This window comes from Bufo gargarizans, chromosome 7, assembly GCF_014858855.1.
Source record: "Bufo gargarizans isolate SCDJY-AF-19 chromosome 7, ASM1485885v1, whole genome shotgun sequence".
Taxonomy (NCBI): Eukaryota; Metazoa; Chordata; class Amphibia; order Anura; family Bufonidae; genus Bufo; species Bufo gargarizans.
Genome location: NC_058086.1, coordinates 112038219 through 112057767, shown reverse-complemented (window position 1 = coordinate 112057767; position 19549 = coordinate 112038219). Strand labels below are relative to the sequence as shown.

The following is a 19549-nucleotide window of genomic DNA, read 5'->3' as shown; positions in this document are numbered from 1 at the left end:
TTTAGACTCTGCTAAATTGTTCTCAACAAGCTAAGCAAGTTCTCTCTGCTCTGCCTGCACTGGCAAGTTAAGTTAAGTATCAAAGCCTGTTTGAAGATTGAACATTGAATTCTGGGATATCTGCCTTCCAATTGAATAGCTCCAGTGGCACAGCATTCTTTTCTTTTTTGGTAAGGAGCACTATTTTGCAGACTGTTCAAAAATCATGTATACATTTGTTCTACAATTTTCTATGTCCAAAAATGTAAACTAAAAAAATCATTGGAAACTTGCTGACCCTGCCACTTATCAAAGGGAAAAAGGGACAGATAAGTTCCAAATTGTATCATGTGTCTTTATATGTAACATTTCTATGCCAAAATACGTAATCTTAAGATAAATTTCCCTAATGGTCTCTTTCTCACTCTGTATACATAAGATTCATTAAGTACATATTTATAACCTTTTTTCCACATATTTAAATTATTATTATTATTAGGATTGCTGTTTTATTACTCTAGTTTTACTGTTATACATGCTTTATTTTTTTCTGATATTTATACTAAAATGATTTTTCCATATATAATTCCAGGTGTACCCAGAGAAACTGCTGAAGAAAAGGATTTCGCATGATTTTGATATTTTTGATGACCCTGAAAGTCCCTTTTCGACATTTAATTTTCAATACCCAAATGAGGCATTTAAAAGGCTGCATGATCTTATGGAGTTCAATACCCTGAACAACATAAATGTATGTATACCAGTTGATTAATTTTTCTTTAATCTGTAAGATTTGTCGTCTGCCTATGCTCAGCAGGAATACTTAATATTCATAGTGTGAGGAGATGAATGTGGGTGGGACTGCTGGGGCTTAATAAATACACTCCAAGATCCAGCTGCATTGTCTTGTGCTAGAAGAAAGCTAACCACAACAAATGAAACCTGAAAGCTTCCCCTCATTCAGCAGACATGCATGGTCATCTCACTAACATTTTGCTTAAATATGCCTCTTTCTTCACTTATGAGCCACTTCTATCCTCTTCCTGAACTGTTCCATGAACTTCAATTAACAGCTACCTTACCCCAGTTCTGGATCCACTGCACTGCTGTATACTGTGCTCAATGCTGCCACTCTGAGGATGTACTACAGGCAGACAGGAGCTCTTCTTTTTACTGTGCTATATGTATTGGAGACATCATACTCTCCACCCACTAACTCAGGTAAAATTAACAATTAGAGATGGAGTTGGCATGAGGCCATCAATCCTCTAGAGATGTACCACTGCTTATAGCAGTGAATGGCTGCAGCCATGCACATGATCACAGAATGGGAAATCACACTTCTGGTCCACAGGGGACTAGAAGCAGCAGAGACCTTCAGCCTTGGAGCAGAGTGGCAGTGAATAGGTGAGTAAATTTCTTTATTTTTATCACATTCCAAATCATTTTCGTCTTGGGGTTCAGACAAGCTCTTTAAAGCATACCTGTCATTTTAGGTGAATGATGAATAAGCTGCCATGTGTGTATTGATGAAGTTGCAGGTTATCTGACCATTACTATATTCTGCATTTTTTACTAGTTGTCCCTGTTCTCTCTTAATTGTTGAAATTTTCTCTGAGCTAGTGAAAGCTAGCCACTATGATGTATCCCATACACAGAACGCATAGAAAAGAGGAGATTCTACTTCTCCATCCCTCAGTTGCAGGGGAGCAGGAGCATGGACATAGTACAGCACTTAGCAGAGCCACAGCAGCTCCTCCCTTCTTCCCCCTGCACTCTCCATAGACATCTACAAGCAGCATGTAACCATATCCCTCAACGATCTGGTAGTCTATCTTCTTTCTCAAGCCATATTTTATCTCTGAATTCAATGTGAACGACCAGTTCAGGATTTAGAGGAAGAAGATATTGCTGAGAAAGTGGAGAAATACATTTTATCTCTAATAAGATATATTACAATGTTTATTTGCTTGTACTATTCATTTATGCAGTTTATTGAAAGCTCAGTGCCTATTTAAAGATAATTTTGCATTGTAGTTATACCATACCATCACATATATGACAATTTTTCTGGCAGAGATTAGTTAAAGGAAAACCGTACTTTTAAACAATTTTCTTTGTTAAAATGTAAATGAACAAGTTAAGTAGTGTAAGCGTTACTATTTGTTTCTCAAAACATTATAAGTGAAAAGTCATTGGGGAAACTAGAATTTGATTGCACATAAAACATAGTATACAGGTGAAAGTTGTATTTATGTGGTCCTTTCACAAACTCTACATGTAATGGGTACGATATTCTCAAAAGATCTGTGTCATTATACACTGCTCTTTCTCCTATGAAAATACATACCTAATAGAAACAGGCCCATGTGGATCCCTCCACAATATGAACTTAATGTATTAGGATTAAAACCAGATGTGCTGAACTTGCTGGATCAAACCTGGCTGTATTATTGCTGTATGGGAGGAGTTTTCATTATTAGAGTGAACCACACAAATCACTCCACCAACTCGACCCAAATTCATTGTAGCTTATACATTCTTTTAGTCAGTGTTTTGCATCAGTATTTGATCAGGATTGCTAAGCCAAAAGCAGGGGTGGGTCCAACACACAGATGAGATGCAAATAATTCCTTTACATTCTATCTCTGTTTTGGACCCACTCCTGTTTTGGCTTACAATTACTGATCAAATACTGATGCAAAATACTGACCGTCTGAAAGAGGCTTTATGGATGCTCAAAATACAAAAAAAATAATTGTCGTCACCATGCCCGATCTTTCATGTTGCCACTACTGCCGCTGCTGATGCTGCTGCCACCACCCTCACTTTGTCATGGGGACACTTGAATCTTGGGGCACTGCACGGTTAAGTCCACAGTGTTAAATTAGACCTGAAGCTTTTAATGATCTGTAATACTGACGCACAGTATTTCCACAGCTAACAGAAGGGATTAGCTATGAATCTTGGTGCACTGCACAGTGATGTAGATGGCAATGAGTTACAACTGCCTGTGATAATGGTGGCACAGTACCTACAGAACAGATTAACTATGAATGTGGTTGTTCTAGAATGTAATGCAAATGGCGATAGCCTCCTCCTGCACTGTCCCTGCAGTTTAGGTAGGTTCTATGCCTTCACAGTGAGATTGGGCCACCACGTGGGATGCCTATGAATAGGAAGAGTGGCCTGGGTATATACATCTATTGCAATTTGTGGCAAATTAATTTGGATTGAATCGAATTGCTTGCATAACTTCAGCAAATCGTCCAAATCAAATTTTTAGAAACCACTCATCTCTAATTATATGATAATATAGTGTACATACCAAAACTGTGTTGAAAGTCCCAAACAGATTAATCACATATGTGGTTTGATTAAAATGTTATATAAGCAGATTACTTTATAATAATTTCTTGAATATTTATGCTGCTTGTTGTATGTGTTATTGTAATAAATATCATCCCCCAAACCCAGTAATGACCTGTTTAAGAAAAATCCCTCTACATGTTTGGAAATGTGTATAAACTGTGTAAATATTATACTTTCTTCCCTCAACAGCATGCAAGACTTTGCATGAATCCTGTGTTAAACATTTGGATTTTCATGACAAACCTAGACCCATATTTACTAATGTTGGTGCGCCTAGATCTTGTGATAAAATGGGGCACAATTTGGCACAATACAGCACATTATTGGTGCAATTTAGCACATCTAGTTTTAGAAAAATCCTGTGCACCTGGTTTACCATGGTGTTTGGCTTAGTAGGAAAGAGATGTGTCTTAGCGGGAAAGGGGGCATGGTCAAAGATGCACCATTGTGCTCCAAAACCTATTTATATGTAATGAACACCTATGTTTCCATACAGTACATATACATACACAATGCATATTTCACATTAAAATTCTATAATTTGTTGCAATATTTGATACGTTTTTAAATGTCTGTAGTGGATAAAGAAATCATAGATTTAAGTGGTTTTTCAGGAAAATGAACTATAGGTGGTCAATACTACATTATATGCAGTAGCAATACTGCCCAAACAATCCAGATATCCCAGTCTCCAGAGTGCTCAGTGGTAAAATTGTAGATAAATAATAGCAAGACAAATAGAAGAAAGATATATACTGTGGCACTCGCCAGCCCTTAAAATGTATTTCCTTCATTTCATCCTTAAAAGAATAGCAGCATAGTGAGGTGGATACAAAACAACAATCAGTACAACAGACTGATTGTCCTTACATTCAATTACAACATCCAAGAGTTCCACCTTCCTCCCCAATCTAATGCAAATCTCATGTTATAATAATTCTGAATATTATACATCTCAAACTCCTTAAATAGCTCATCCCAGAAGACAATAATATCATCTAAATATGGGTAATAAAGCTTCAGATGTTTGGCAAGACAATTATCAATATAATAAACTACCCAGATAGCAAAGATAACTTGCCACAAACTTGTGGCAGGGTTAAATTGTAACTCTTGTTAACTTGCTGCACACATTCTCTGGCAAGTTGTACACTTGCAGAGAACTTGCAGCACAAGTTCTAGTTGACACTTTTTTAACTTGCAGCAAATTTGATTGGCACGTCTCTAGCAAGAGCATAATAACTTAACGAGAACTTGCAGCAAGTTGGCAAAAGTAAGTTAATCTGGAGACTTGCAAAGCAGACTTGCTGCAAGTTTGCAACAAACTTGTGAAGCTTGGCAAGTCTGCAATAGCTTAGCAAGTCATTTTCAAAATTGCAGCAGAATTACTTGCTATCTGGGTAGCTGAAGGACCGGGATTTGCACGGGTATATTTAATCTACAACAGTGACCTCCACAGCACCCCACCCCTTAACACTGACCCCCCCCCCCCCACAGTGCTGCGTCTCCTTAAAATAGGATGTCCACAGCAGCTCACCCCCTTTACAGTGACTACCACAGTACCCCGCTCCCTTAACAGTGACCTCACAGTTCCCCACTGCCTTAACAGTGACCTCACAGTACCCTGCTGCCCCTTTAATAGTGGCCTCCATAATCCCCTCCTCCCTTAACAGTGACCTCCACGGTGCCTTCCCCTTCAACATTGACCTCAGCAGCGGCCTGCTGCCTTAACTGTAGCATCCACAGTGTCCTCCCCTTTAACACTGACCTCCACAGCTGCCGCCCCTTTATTAGTGACCTCCTCAGTACCCCGTCTCCTTAACAGCGATTTACACAATAACACACCCCTTTAACACTGACCTCCACAGAGCTCAGAACCTTAAAATGTGACCTCCACAACACCACGCCCTCTTAACAGTGACTTCTACAGCACCCCGCCCTTAACACTGACCTCCATAGCAGACCGTTCCCTTAACTGTGACTTCCACCGTTCCCTGGCCCCTTAACAGAGACCTCCACAGTGCCCGTCCCTTTAACCGTGACCTCCACAGCATCTTGTCCCCTTAACACTGACCTCCACAGCTGCCGCCCCTTTATTAGTGACCTCCTCAGTACCCCGTCTCCTTAACAGCGATTTACACAATAACACACCCCTTTAACACTGACCTCCACAGAGCTCAGAACCTTAAAATGTGACCTCCACAACACCACGCCCTCTTAACAGTGACTTCTACAGCACCCCGCCCTTAACACTGACCTCCATAGCAGACCGTTCCCTTAACTGTGACTTCCACCATTCCCTGGCCCCTTAACCGTGACCTCCACAGCATCTTGTCCCCTTAACAGTGACCTTCACAGTGGCCGCCCCTTTATTAGGGACCTCCACAGTATCCCGTCTCCTTAACAGTGATTTCCACAACACCCCGCCCCCTTAACAGTGGCCTCTACAGCAATCTGCTCCTTAACACTGACCTCCATAGCGGACCGTCCCCTTAACTGTGACCTCCACAGCAGCCTGCCCCTAAGGTGGCCAGATGTCCGGTTTTAGGCCAGACATTCCAGCTTTCAGACTCCCTGTCCTCCTTCTGGTGCAGGGCCTGGATGGACATAGGGATGTCTTTTTGAATAGCTCACTCTCAGATAGCAGCACTGTGCTGTCTGAGTGTGAGCTGCAGGGAGAAAGTCACCCTCCCACCCCTGCAGCTGACAGAAGTTGATTTTTACCTTCTTTTTTTCAATCCCTATTGAGTGGGAGGGGGAGTGCCCTAACCGGGTCAGGGCGTGACTTAATGGGGCCTGGGGGCAGGATTTTTAAGTCCGTCTTTCCTGCCCCTTGAACTGTGACCTCCACAGCTCTGCACTCCCTTAACAGTGTCATCCACAGCACCCTGCCCCTTTAAAGGAAATCTGTCACAAGGATAATCACTATTTAAGTAAAGTCATAGCCTTATAGCACTTAGTACCTTATTTCAAGATGTGCCTTTGTTTCATCAATAGATGTTTTTTATCCTCTGAAAATCCAGTTTATTTGGTATGCAAATGAGACAGTAAGATGCCCAGAGGGGCGTTACTCTTGCAGTAAAGAGCCCAGGCACGCCTCCTGCTAGTGCCCAAGCCTGCCCTCATACTGGGAGCAGGGAAAAGGGGGGCAGAGTTATGGAATGAATGTTATGTAGGAGGGGTGGGTGGACACATTGTGGCAGGAGGCGTGCCTGGGCTCCTTCCTGTAAGAATGACGCCCCTCTGGGCGCCTTACTGGCTCATTTCAATACCAAATAAACTGGATTTTCAGAGGATAAAAAAACATCTATTGCTAAAACAAAGGCACATCTGGAAATGAGGTACTAAGTGCTATTAGGCAATGGCTTTACTTCAATAGCGATTATCCTGGTGACAGATTTCCTTTAACCACTTCAACCCCCCTAGCTGAAACTCCCTTAATGACCACGCCACTTTTTACACTTCTGTACTACACTACTTTCACCGTTTATTGCTCGGTCATGCAACTTACCACCTAAATGAATTTTACCTCCTTTTCTTCTCTCTAATAGAGCTTTCATTTGGTGGTATTTCATTGCTGCTGACATTTTTACTTTTTTTTTATTAATCGAAATTTTAAAAAAATTTGCCAAAAAATTACATTTTTCACTTTCAGCTGTAAAATTTTGCCAAAAAAACGACATCCATATATACATTTTTCGCTAAATTTATTGTTCTACATGTCTTTGATGAAAAAAAATATGTTTGGGCAAAAAAAAAAAATGGTTTGGGTAAAAGTTATAGCGTTTACAAACTGTGGTACAAAAATGTGAATTTCCGTGAGGGACATGGCGAGTTCCTAGAATTTTTTGTCGCAAGTTAGTGGAGTATGAGACTTTGTAAGGAAAAACATTTTTTTTTAAAAATCATCATTTTCCGCTAACTTGTGACAAAAAATTAAAAATTCTAGGAACTCGCTATGCCCCTCACGGAATACCTTGGGGTGTCTTCTTTCATAAATGGGGTCACTTGTGGGGTAGTTATACTGCCCTGGCATTTTAGGGGCCCATATGCATGAGAAGTAGTTTGCAATCAAAATCTGTAAAAAATGACCGGTAAAATACGAAAGGTGCTCTTTGGAATGTGTGTCCCTTTGCCCACCTAGGCTGCAATAAAGTGTCACACATCTGGTATCGCCATACTCAGGAGAAGTTGGGGAATGTGTTTTCGGGTGTCATTTTACATATACCCATGCTGGGTGAGAGAAATATCTTGGCAAAAGACAACTTTTCACATTTTTTTATACAAAGTTGGCATTTGACCAAGATATTTATCTCACCCAGCATGGGTATATGTAAAATGACACCCCAAAACACATTCCCCAACTTCTCTTGAGTACGGCGATACCACATGTGTGACACTTTTTTGCAGCCTAGATGCGCAAAGGTGCCCAAATTCCTTTTAGGAGGGTATTTTTAGACATTTGGATCCCAGACTTCTTCTCATGCTTTAGGGCCCCTAAAAAGCCAGGGCAGTATAAATACCCCACATGTGACCCCACTTTGGAAAGTAGACACCCCAAGGTATTCAATGAGGGGCCTGGCGAGTTCATCATTTTTATATTTTTTTTGGCATAAGTTAGCGGAATTATATATTTTTTTTTCTCACAAAGTCTCACTTTCCGCTAACTTGGGACAAAAATTTCAATCTTTCATGGACTCAATATGCCCCTCAGCGAATACCTTGGGGTGTCTTCTTTCCAAAATGGGGTCAGTTGTGGGGTGTTTGTACTGCCCTGGCATTTGAGGGTCTCCGCAATCATTACATGTATGGCCAGCATTAGGAGTTTCTGCTATTCTCCTTATATTGAGCATACAGGTAATGAGATATTTTTTTTTCCGTTCAGCCTCTGGGCTGAAAGAAAAAAATGAACGGCACAGATTTCTTCATTCGCATCGATCAATGTGGATGAAAAAATCTCTGCCAAAAAAAGAAAAAGGAGGGGAAAGGCGTCTGCCAGGACATAGGAGCTCCGCCCAACATCAATACCCACTTAGCTCGTATGCCCTGGCAAACCAGATTTCTCCATTCACATCAATCGATGTGGATGAATAAATCATTGCCGGGATTTTTTATTTATTTTTTTATCTACAAAGTGTTTGCCAAAGCATAGGAACACCGCCTCCTCCTCAGCTCATATGCCTCGGCAAACGTATCTTTTACTGCAGAAGAGAAATCTAGTCTTGCAGCGCCGCATACACCGACTTGTGTGTAATCTGACAGCAGCGCAATGCTTCTGTCAGAATGCACATCAGTGCTGCAGCTAGTCGATCGGTTGGTCCACCTGGAAGGTAAAAAGAAAAAACCAGGCCGCAATGCAATAATTTTATTAACTTTGGAACAGAACATATAAACTTTAACTTTTTGAACTGAACATTAACCTTTTTGCTTACTGGTGATTTTTTTTTTTTTACCTTCATAGGACAAACCTCTCCTTCCCCATGGGACAATGTGCAAAGCGCAAATCGGCCAAAGATGTGGCGAAGTGCGTTATGCACTTTGTCCCAGGTGAAAGGAGATGTTTGCTGCAGCTCTGTGTGAATGGGCCCTAATAGCCCTGTGTGCCTGTCCTGGTGAGATGTGATCCCTATGCCAGGTGTACCTGTGTGTGGTACTTCCGGAAACACTCCCTTAAGCATAGGGCAGGGTGGTCAGGGCAGTCAGGACAGAAATAGCGGGTGTCACGCCTTATTCCACTCCTGCTACAGACACAACATCTTTTTCGGGGTGACGGTTGGGTTGAGGTACCGACAACGACATTGGGGAAATGTCGCTCGTGTAGATGGCTAACTACACTGGTGGATGGGGCCACGGAATTTGTATTGTCGTGTCTGCGTGAATGGAGGAGAGCATGTAAATGTCACGCTTGTCTCTCCATTTCACCGCGAGCAGTTCTTCGTTACACAAGGCAGCCCTCTCACCCCTTGCAAGATGGGTGGTAACGAGCCGTTGGGGGAAGCCCGTGCGACTAGTTCGCGCGGTGCCACAGCAGCCAATCTGTTCTAGAAACAAATGCCTGAAGAGGGCAACACTTGTGTAGAAATTGTCCACATAAAGATGGTACCCCTTGCCGAATAAGGGTGACACCAAGTCCCAGACTGTCTTCCCACTGCTCCCCAGGTAGTCAGGGCAAGCGACCGGCTCCAGGGTCTGATTCTTTCCCTCATAGACACAAAATTTGTGGGTATAGCCTGTGGCCCTTTTACAGAGCTTATACAATTTGACCCCATACCGGGCGCACTTTCTTGGGATATATTGTTTGAAGCCAAGGCGCCCGGTAAAATGTATTAGGAACTCGTCTACGCAGATGTTTTGCTCTGGGGTATACAAATCTGCAAATTTCTGGTTGAAATGGTCTATGAGGGGCCGAATTTTGTGGAACCGGTCAAAAGGTGGGTGGCCTCTGGGACGGGAGGTGGTGTTGTCGCTTAAGTGCAGGAAACGCAGGATGGCCTCAAAACGTGCCCTGGACATAGCAGGCAGAGAACATGGGCATGTGATGAATTGGGTTCGTGAACCAATATGACCGCAATTCATGCTTTTTGGTTAGACCCATGTTGAGGAGAAGGCCCAGAAAAGTTTTAATTTCGGAAACTTGGACTGGTTTCCACCGGAAAGTCTGGGCATAATAGCTTCCTGGGTTGGCGGTTATAAATTGTGTGGCATACCGGTTTGTTTCGGCCACGACTATGTCCAAGAGCTCCGCAGTCAAGAACAGCTCAAAAAATCCCAGGGCCGAACCGATCTGAGCTGTCTCAACCCGAAACTCCAGACTGGGCGGTGAAAGGGGGAACTACAGGTGCGGCTGAAGTTGCGGACTGCCAATCAGGGTTTGCCAGCACCTCAGGGATTCTAGGGGGTCTACGGGCCCATCTTTGCGGTGGCTGTGACGGGGTAACTAATGCACGTGCCACCGTACCAGCTTCAACTGCCCTTCTGGTGCTCGCCACTTCACCAGGTTGTACGGCAGTGCTGGTACTAGGTCCAGGGAGGGCTGCGCTGCTGGTGTATGCCTCACCACGTAATCCGAAAGCGCCAGCCCCACTCTGCTGCCCTTGAAGCAAATCCTGCACAACCTGTGGCCTAGCAACACGGGGCCGGGTACGCCTGGTGCTATCAGGGACCTCAACCTCCTCGTCCGAACTTTGGGTCAGAGTGCCACTGCTTTCTACAGGTTCATATTCTGACCTCCTAGATTCGTCAGATGAGGGTTCCCATTCCTCATCCGACAGGGTCAGAAGCCTGTAGGCCTCTTCAGAAGAATACCCTCTGTTTGACATTTGGGCAACTAAATTTAGGGGTATTCCCTGAGACTACCCAAGAAAAAAAGCAAGCCTGTCTTACAAATGGGAGGCTAGCGAAGTACCGGAGGCCGCTGCGGTTGATAAAAAAATATCAAAACTGATTTTTTTTTATCGCCGCAGCGCGTGTAAAGTGAATGTGCAGTGATCAAAAAATATATATTTTTTGTCACTGCGGTGGGGCGGGTGTGGGCGTACGCACGTGTGGGCGACCGATCAGGCCTGATCGGGCAAACACTGCGTTTTGGGTGGAGGGCGAACTAAAGTGACACTAATACTATTATAGATCTGACTGTGATCAGTTTTGATCACTTACAGATACTATAAAAGTACAACTGCTGATTAGCCTTCTCTAATCAGTGAATAAGGGACTGCGGTGTGGTGGGCTGGGTGCTAACTGATCTAAACTACCCTGACAGTTTACACTGATCACTTTTTTCCTTTCACTAGTGATTGACAGGGGCGATCAAAGGGGTGATAAAAAGGTTAATTGGGGTGCAGGGGGTGATCTGGGGCTAGTGTGTGGTGTTTGGTGCTACTCACTGTGAATCCTGCTCCTCTGCTGGATCCAACCGACCAAAAGGACCAGCAGAGGAGCAGGGCAGCCATATAACAGATCATATTTACTAATATGATCTGTTATCTGGCCTTTGATTGGATTTTTAAAAATTAATCAGCTTGCCAGCCACGATCATTGGCTGGCAAGCTTATGACGCGATCCCCCTTGAAGAAATGCCGGCCCGCATCGCGTATATTCGTCAGTCTGCCTGCAGCTGCCGCCTCCGGACCGCGGATCTGCGTTAGGCGGTTCGGAGGCGGTTAAAGCTGACCTACAGCAGTGAAGAAAAATTGTTGGGTTGTTATGGAAACCTGGTGTAAAACTGTGTGTATGTGGAGACTAAGGGCCTGCGAGCTTCTATTGGCTGATAAGGGTCATGTGACCAGGCTTATATTGGCTAATGCATTTTTGGGGAATTTCTTAGGAACGGTACGTGCTAAAGAGCTGAGGCCTGGTCTAAAACCTTTACGGACACCTGGTGTTCCTCTGTGCCAAATTTCGTGATTGTGAATGCGACGGTGCGGATTCCTTCAGCGGACATACATAGACACACACACACACATACATACACTCAGCTTCATATATTAGATATAATTTTCCTCAAAAGCTGGCAAAAATAGGACAGCAAACATTGGAGCCATCAGAGTCTTCAAGACTATTCCTGACAATTGACAATACCACCGTTGACCAACTTGGAAAGCTAAATATCAGAGGTGCACAACCCGCGGGCTGCGTGCAGCCCTGGCGCCAAGGTTTGCAGCCCCCATCCTGCTGGACACAAGCACAGATGATTGTGTGATCAGCTGTGTTTCTACCCAGATAGCCACACAATACTGGATTAGAGTTCCTGCTCCTGCACTGCAACAGGAGCAGGTTGAGTCCCTGGCTGTCAGTGACAGTGTGGGAGCCGAGGGGAAAGCACTAGCAATTTATCAGAGCTTCTGCCTTCTCCTCAATGAGTGCTATGGAGCTTGGACTCTGCAATGGGGGCAGAGGAGCGCAGAGCTGCAGGGTCACTAGACCCTATACAGTTCTGTCTTGTACAAAGCCCCCATAGCAGTCTGGTTTTCCCTGTAACTGAGGTTCCTTTGGATGCCCCAGTTACAGTGGAAATGGTGCAAGAAAAGTCTCATTGTCTCCCAAAGGTCTATTCTATGTAGCTAAATTATAATTATAAAAATAAGTAATAAACAAAAAAATGTTTATTAAATATTAATAAAATACAGATACAAGTTAAAAAATGTTGGGGGACATATTATGTAACAGAAATATATAACATTTTTAATAAAATACATAAAAGAAAAAACACTCAGACCAACTGTCACCTTTACCGCCACATTCACGTGAAACTATACATATCATATAACAAAACAACCAACGAAAACGGGAACTAATTATAATAATTTATTTAGGTGTCAGTTTTCATATTTAAAGGAAAAGGAGTTAGAGTTTAATAAAACTAATGACTTTTTAAAAATGTTTTGTTCCCCCAACTAAAAAAAAATATTATATATATATATATATATATATATATATATATATATAAAGAGAGATGGCAGCATCGGGAAAGTAAAAGAAAAAAAAGGAAAAAAGTGGGTGCACAGCCAAAACGGGATACAGCTTACCCAATATGAAAAATCCAAAAAGCAGGCAGCACTCCAAGGTAGAGGTGCAAAATTATGCAAGACTTTATTCACCCATGTGAAAAGGCAACGTTTCAGCTCAGTATTGAGAGAGATTCATACTGAGCTGAACCATTGCCTTATCACATGGGCGAATAAAGTCTTGCATATTTTTTCACCTTTACCTTGGAGTGCTGCCTGCTTTTTGAAAAAATAAATATATATACACACACACACACACACTGGGCAAAAATATAAACTCAACACTTTCGGTTTTGCTCCCATTTTGCATGAGCTGAACCCATTACTCTCAAATATTGTTCACAAATCTGTCTAAATCTGTGTTAGTGAGCACTTCTCCTTTACCGAGATAAATCATCCCACCTCACAGGTGTGGAATATTAAGGTGCTAATTAGACAGCATGAATATTGCACAGTTGTGCCTTAGACTGCCCACAATAAAAGGACGCTCTGAAATGTGCAGTTTGATCACACAGCACAATGCCACAGATGTCGCAACATTTGAGGGAGCGTGCAATTGGCATGCTGACTGCAGGATTTTTTACCAGATTTGTTGCAATGAATGTTCATTTCTCTACCATAAGCAGTCTCCAAAGGCATTTAAGAGAATTTGGCAGTAAGTCCAACCGGCCTCACAACCGCAGACCATGTGTAACCACACCAGCCCAGGACCTCCACATCCAGCATGTTCACCTCCATGATCGCCTGAGACCAGCCACCCGGACAGCTGCAGGAACAATCGGTTTGCATAACCAAAAAATTTCTGCATAAACTGTCAGAAACCGTCTCAGGGAAGCTGATCTGCATACTAGTCATCCTCATCGGGGTCTGGACCTGACTGCAGTTAGTCGTCATAACCGACATGGGTGGGCAAATGCTCACATTTGATGGTGTCTGGCACGTTGGAGAGGCGTTCTGTTCACGAAGGAGTCCCGGTTTTCACTGTTAAGGGCAGATGGCAGACAGCTTGTGTGGCATCATGTGGGTGAACGGTTTGCTGACGTCAACGTTGTGGATCGAGTGGCCCATGGTGGCAGTGGGGTTATGGTATGGACAGGTGTATGTTATGGACAACGAACACAGGTGCATTTTATTGATAGCATTTTGAATGCACAGAGATACCGTGACGAGATCCTGAGGCCCATTGTTGTGCCATTCATCCACGACCATCACCTCATGTTGCAGCATGATAATGCATGGCCCCATATTGCAAGGATCTGTACACATTTCCTGGAAGCTGAAAACATCCCAGTTCTTGCATGGCCAGCATACTCACCGGACATGTCATCCATTGAGCATGTTTGGGATGCTCTGGATATGCGTATACGACGTGTTCCAGTTCCTGCCAATATTCTGCAACTTCTTACAGCTATTGAAGAGGAGTGAACCAACATTTCACAAGCCCCAATCAACCACCTGATCAACTCTATGAGACGGAGATTTGTTGCACTGCGTTAGGCAAATAGTGGCCACACCAGATATGGACTGGTTTTCTGACCCCCCACACCTGTGCAATATTCATGCTGTCTAATCAGCACCTTGATATGCCACACCTGTGAGGTGGGATGGATTATCTCGACAAAGGAGAAGTGCTCACTAACACAGATTTAGACAGATTTGTGAACAATATTTGAGAGTAATGGGTCTTTTGTGAATGTAGAAAATGTTTCAGATCTTTGAGTTCAGCTCATGCAAAATGGGAGCAAAACCGAAAGTGTTGCATTTATTTTTTTGTTTATTGTATAAAGCCCTATGTGTCGAGTAAAAAAAAGGTTGAAAAAATTTTGGTAGTCCAACAAATAAATCACAAAAAAAGTGTCTGCTCATTTAAAGCCTTTTCAGGCCTGGTCATTAAAGTGTTAACCAATGAGCGGTCTCCCAGCTAGTAAGGTAAAGTGGATATTGATTATTGCATGGTGCCTGTAACTGGATTGGCAGGAAGTGGTAATAACAAGTGAGCGCCATCCTCTGCAGTGAAGGAAAGCATTGCTTTTTGAATATGAGGCAGGATGGAAGGAAATGTTGACACTTTTCCAGTAAAAATGATTTTTTAACAAGCAAAATGCAGAACAGAATTGAGGACGTGTGAATGGAGCCTTAATGACTGACTTCAGCAGTGACATGCTGCTTGTGGCCACATCACCACTGAAGCCAGTCATTGGCTGGAGAGGTAAAAGTGATTATGCCCATGCAGTGCCAGGTGAAAACAGCATGGGGACCGGAAGATGAACAGATGTAGTAGAGTTAACACAAATGCTTTATGAGACGTGTTATCTAAACTACATGTGTTAAGCAAACACCTTCAATTGCTTTTCAATGGCTTTTGTTTCAAGATAAAAAAGAAATTGACTTAAAGAGGTTTTCCGGTCCCAAAATCAAAATTATTGTTATGTGCTCCTAACACCCCTCACCATGCATACATATGACAGGTTTTTCATGTCTGAGCTTTCCTTCTCCCTGGAAGATATCACATTAGGCTCCTTTCACACTGGTGTTTAGTGCGGATCTGTCTTGTACATACACAGACGGATCCGCAAAGATAATGCAAATGCTTGTATCCGTTCATAACGGATCCGTTTGCATTATTCTTTTAAAAAAAGTCTAAGTCAAAACGGATCTGTCCTGACTTACATTGAAAGTCAATGAGGGACAAATCCGTTTTCAATTGCACCATATTGTGTCAGTAAAAACGGATCCGTCCCCATTGAGTCAGGACTGATCTGTTTGGCTGGTAAGGAGGCAGAGAGTCCGGTGACATCGCTGGATGCTTGATTCAGGTAAGTATTTGCCTAATAAGCATGCAGCCACTACAACTACCAACAAAATGGGGTGCCATTATTTTACAAAAAGTATATTTAGACACACTATACCTATATATGCTTATAAACAATATACCTATAATATAATTAATAAATATGTGATATATATATATATATATATATTTATACACAGTACAGACCAAAAGTTTGGACACACCTTCTCATTCAAAGAGTATTCTTTATTTTGATGACTATGAAAATTGTAGATTCACACTGAAGGCATCAACACTATGAATTAACACATGTGGAATTATATACGTAACAAAAAAGTGTGAAACAACTGAAAATATGTCATATTCTAGGTTCTTCAAAGTAGCCACCTTTTGCTTTGATTACTGTTTGCACACTCTTGGCATTCTCTTGATGAGCTTCAAGAGGTAGTCACCTGAAATGGTTTTCACTTCACAGGTGTGCCCTGTCAGGTTTAATAAGCGGGATTTCTTGCCTTATAAATGGGGTTAGGACCATCAGTTGCGTTGTGGAGAAGTCAGGTGGATACACAGCTGATAGTCCTACTGATTAGAATGTTAGAATTTGTATTATGGCAAGAAAAAAGCAGCTAAGTAAAGAAAAACGAGTGGCCATCATTACTTTAAGAAATGAAGGTCAGTCAGTCTGGAAAATTGGGAAAACTTTGAAAGTGTCCCCAAGTGCAGTCACAAAAACCATCAAGCGCTACAAAGAAACTGGCTCACATGCGGACCGCCCCAGGAAAGGAAGACCAAGAGTCACCTCTGCTGCGGAGGATAAGTTCATCCAAGTCACCAGCCTCAGAAATCGTAGGTTAACAGCAGCTCAGATTAGAGACCAGGTCAATGCCACACAGAGTTCTAGCAGCAGACACATCTCTAGAACAACTGTTAAGAGGAGACTGTGTGAATCAGGCCTTCATTGTAGAACATCTGCTAGGAAACCACTGCTAAGGACAGGCGACATTAGACCAGTGGAAATCTGTGCTTTGGTCTAATGAGTCCAAATTTGAGATCTTTGGTTCCAACCACAGTTTCTTTGTGCGACGCAGAAAAGGTGAACGGATGGACTCTACATGCCTGGTTCCCACCGTGAAGCATGGAGGAGGAGGTGTGATGGTCTGGGGGTGCTTTGCTGGTGACACTGTTGGGGATTTATTCAAAATTGAAGGCATACTGAACCAGCATGGCTACCACAGCATCTTGCAGCGGCATGCTATTCCATCCGGTTTGTGTTTAGTTGGACCATCATTTATTTTTCAACAGGACAATGACCCCAAACACACCTCCAGGCTGTGTAATGGCTATTTGACCATGAAGGAGAGTGATGGGGTGCTGCGCCAGATGACCTGGCCTCCACAGTCACCGGACCTGAACCCAATTGAGATGGTTTGGGGTGAGCTGGACCGCAGAGTGAAGGCAAAAGGGCCAACAAGTGCTAAGCATCTCTGGGAACTCCTTCAAGACTGTTGGAAGACCATTTCAGGTGACTACCTATTGAAGCTCATCAAGAGAATGCCAAGAGTGTGCAAAGCAGTAATCAAAGCAAAAGGTGGCGACTTTAAAGAACCTAGAATATGACATATTTTCTGTTGTTTCACACTTTTTTGTTATGTATATAATTCCACATGTGTTAATTCATAGTTTTGATGCCTTCAGTGTGAATTTACAATTTTCATAGTCGTGAAAATAAAGAAAACTCACAAAGAATGAGAAGGTGTGTCCAAACTTTTGGTCTGTACTGTAATATATATATATATATATGTGTGTGTATTTGGTATCACTGTAATTGTACTGACCCAGAGAATAAAGATATTATGTTAATTATACAGAGAAATGAAATTGGTAAAATTTAGAACCTAAAAACGCTGTGGCAGAATTGCTGTTTTTCCCTTCTCCCTCCCAGAAAGAGTTAATAAAAGTTAATCAGAAAGTTATTTGTACCCCAAAACAGCGCCATTAACAACTACATCTTTTCTTGTAAAAAAAAAACATGCCCTCATACAGCTACATAGACGGAATAATAAAAACATTTTAGCTCTTGGAACGCGACGATTTAAAAAGGAAGAAAAACGCTGGTCAAAAACGGGCTGGTCACTAAGGGATTAAATACTGGGTGTCATGGAAAGTGGAGCAGGAAATCATCCATTGGGGAAGATTTATTAAAACTTGTGTAAAGGAAAAATGGCTTAATTACCCATAGCAACCCTAGTCCACCTTTCATTTTTCAGAGCTTATTCGGAAGATGAAAGATGGAATCTGGTTGCTATTGGCAACCAGGCCATTTTTCCTTTATACCAACTTTGATAAATCTCCCCCATTGTGTTACTTAAAGTTTTTTTTTTCTCACTTCAGCAAATAGCGTTTATTATGTAGAGAAAGTTAATACAAGTCACTTACTAATGTATTGTGATTGTCCATATTTCCTCTTTTGATGGCTTGATTCATTTTTCAATCACATTATACACTGATCACTTCCATGGTTACGACCACCCTGCAATCCATGAGCGGTGGCCATGTTTATAAACTTTAGAAAAAAGCAGCAGCCGATGTGCGCTTCCACTGTCCCAGCCACCAGAGAGACCAGTGCTTTTACTATAGTGTGCAAGCACGACCACCGCTGCTGGATTTCCCCTGAAATTCGGATCAAAGTCCACTTCAATTCGCTCAATACTAACAAAGATGTTAACATTACTACCACTATAAACAAGAAAGCTTAGATAAGGCATGAACACTGATACAATGTCAGGTATGGATGGATTTGTGTGCCTGCTGGAGGTTCTCTGTAAGTGTTGCATTAATGTACACATTCTCATTTTGTTACAGGTGATAAAGGAAGCAATTAAAGAAAGCATTGAGTACCGGAGGCAGCACCCATCTCGATGTTCAGTGTCACTCAGCGATGTTGAAACTCGAAAATTCTTCAACAAGAGCAAACAGCAAAGCTGAACTGTCTACCATATTGTGAATTGAGTATAAAGGGAGATTGTGTTGTATGTGGATCCAAAAAAAAGCCATGTGTTACATGTGTGCAAACAACAATCCTTATTTATCATTATATCTACAAGTTCTGTTCATTACTCTTGTTGCTGTCCCTTGTTTTTATATTGAAAATAAGTAAATAATGACTAATAAACTACAAATATTCTAATCAAGTGTAATTGATCAAGTCTCATCTTTGAATTTAAATAACTCCTATTTAGAATTTTAGTCTAAGACTATTTTGTAAGTAGAGCATGAGGATAGTCATTTCCTGAACAAATCTTACCACTGACATCATCTATGACATTCTCATTGTGCTTCACCCTGACATGAAATTAATTTAGACTTAAAAAGTCTAGACGGGTACTGTATGTCTAACTTGTTTTTTTTTTTCATTTTTCGATGTGATTTTAAGAGGGTTTTTTTCCTTCCATGTCTGTAGAGAAACTAGCCATGTGAGATGCTAATGTTTGCTTAGCAAGTCTGAGCCAGATGTCACTCCTCCCTTAGCACAGCATTTAGTGCCACCAACAGAGAGAGGAAGAAATTGGAATGAAACAAGGAATTAAATATAGACTTCTGGAAGATTAGGACAATGTAATTTTTCTCTAGTAAGATATATTAGAAGTGTTCATGTATGAATTATTGATTTATGAAAAAAAAAAAAAGCTTTGACTTTCATCCAATATTCCGAAAAGGTAGTATTTTTTTAGGTTTGACCATGCTAAACTGTTAACAGACCTAGGTAGGGGGTTGGGGAGACCAGAGCTACTTTCACGCTTGTGAGTTCCGTTTGAAGGTTCTCGCAAGCGGCCCCGAACGCATCCGTGCGGCCCCAATGCATTCTGAGTGGATGCGGATCCGCTCAGAATGCATCAGTCTGGCA

General features: G+C 42.1%; 1 protein-coding gene across 1 annotated transcript in view; it reads left to right on the top strand.

Annotated features, from left to right (window-relative positions):
* PLA2G4A (phospholipase A2 group IVA) overlaps positions 1–18846 on the top strand; it is a 244534-nt gene extending 225688 nt beyond the window's left edge. Inside the window, 3 exon segments of the mRNA XM_044301970.1 lie at positions 572–609; positions 611–730; positions 18508–18846. Of these exon segments, the coding sequence (XP_044157905.1) occupies positions 572–609; positions 611–730; positions 18508–18630 (281 nt within the window). The 3' untranslated portion in view covers positions 18631–18846.
* Positions 18847–19549: the final 703 nt, after the last annotated feature.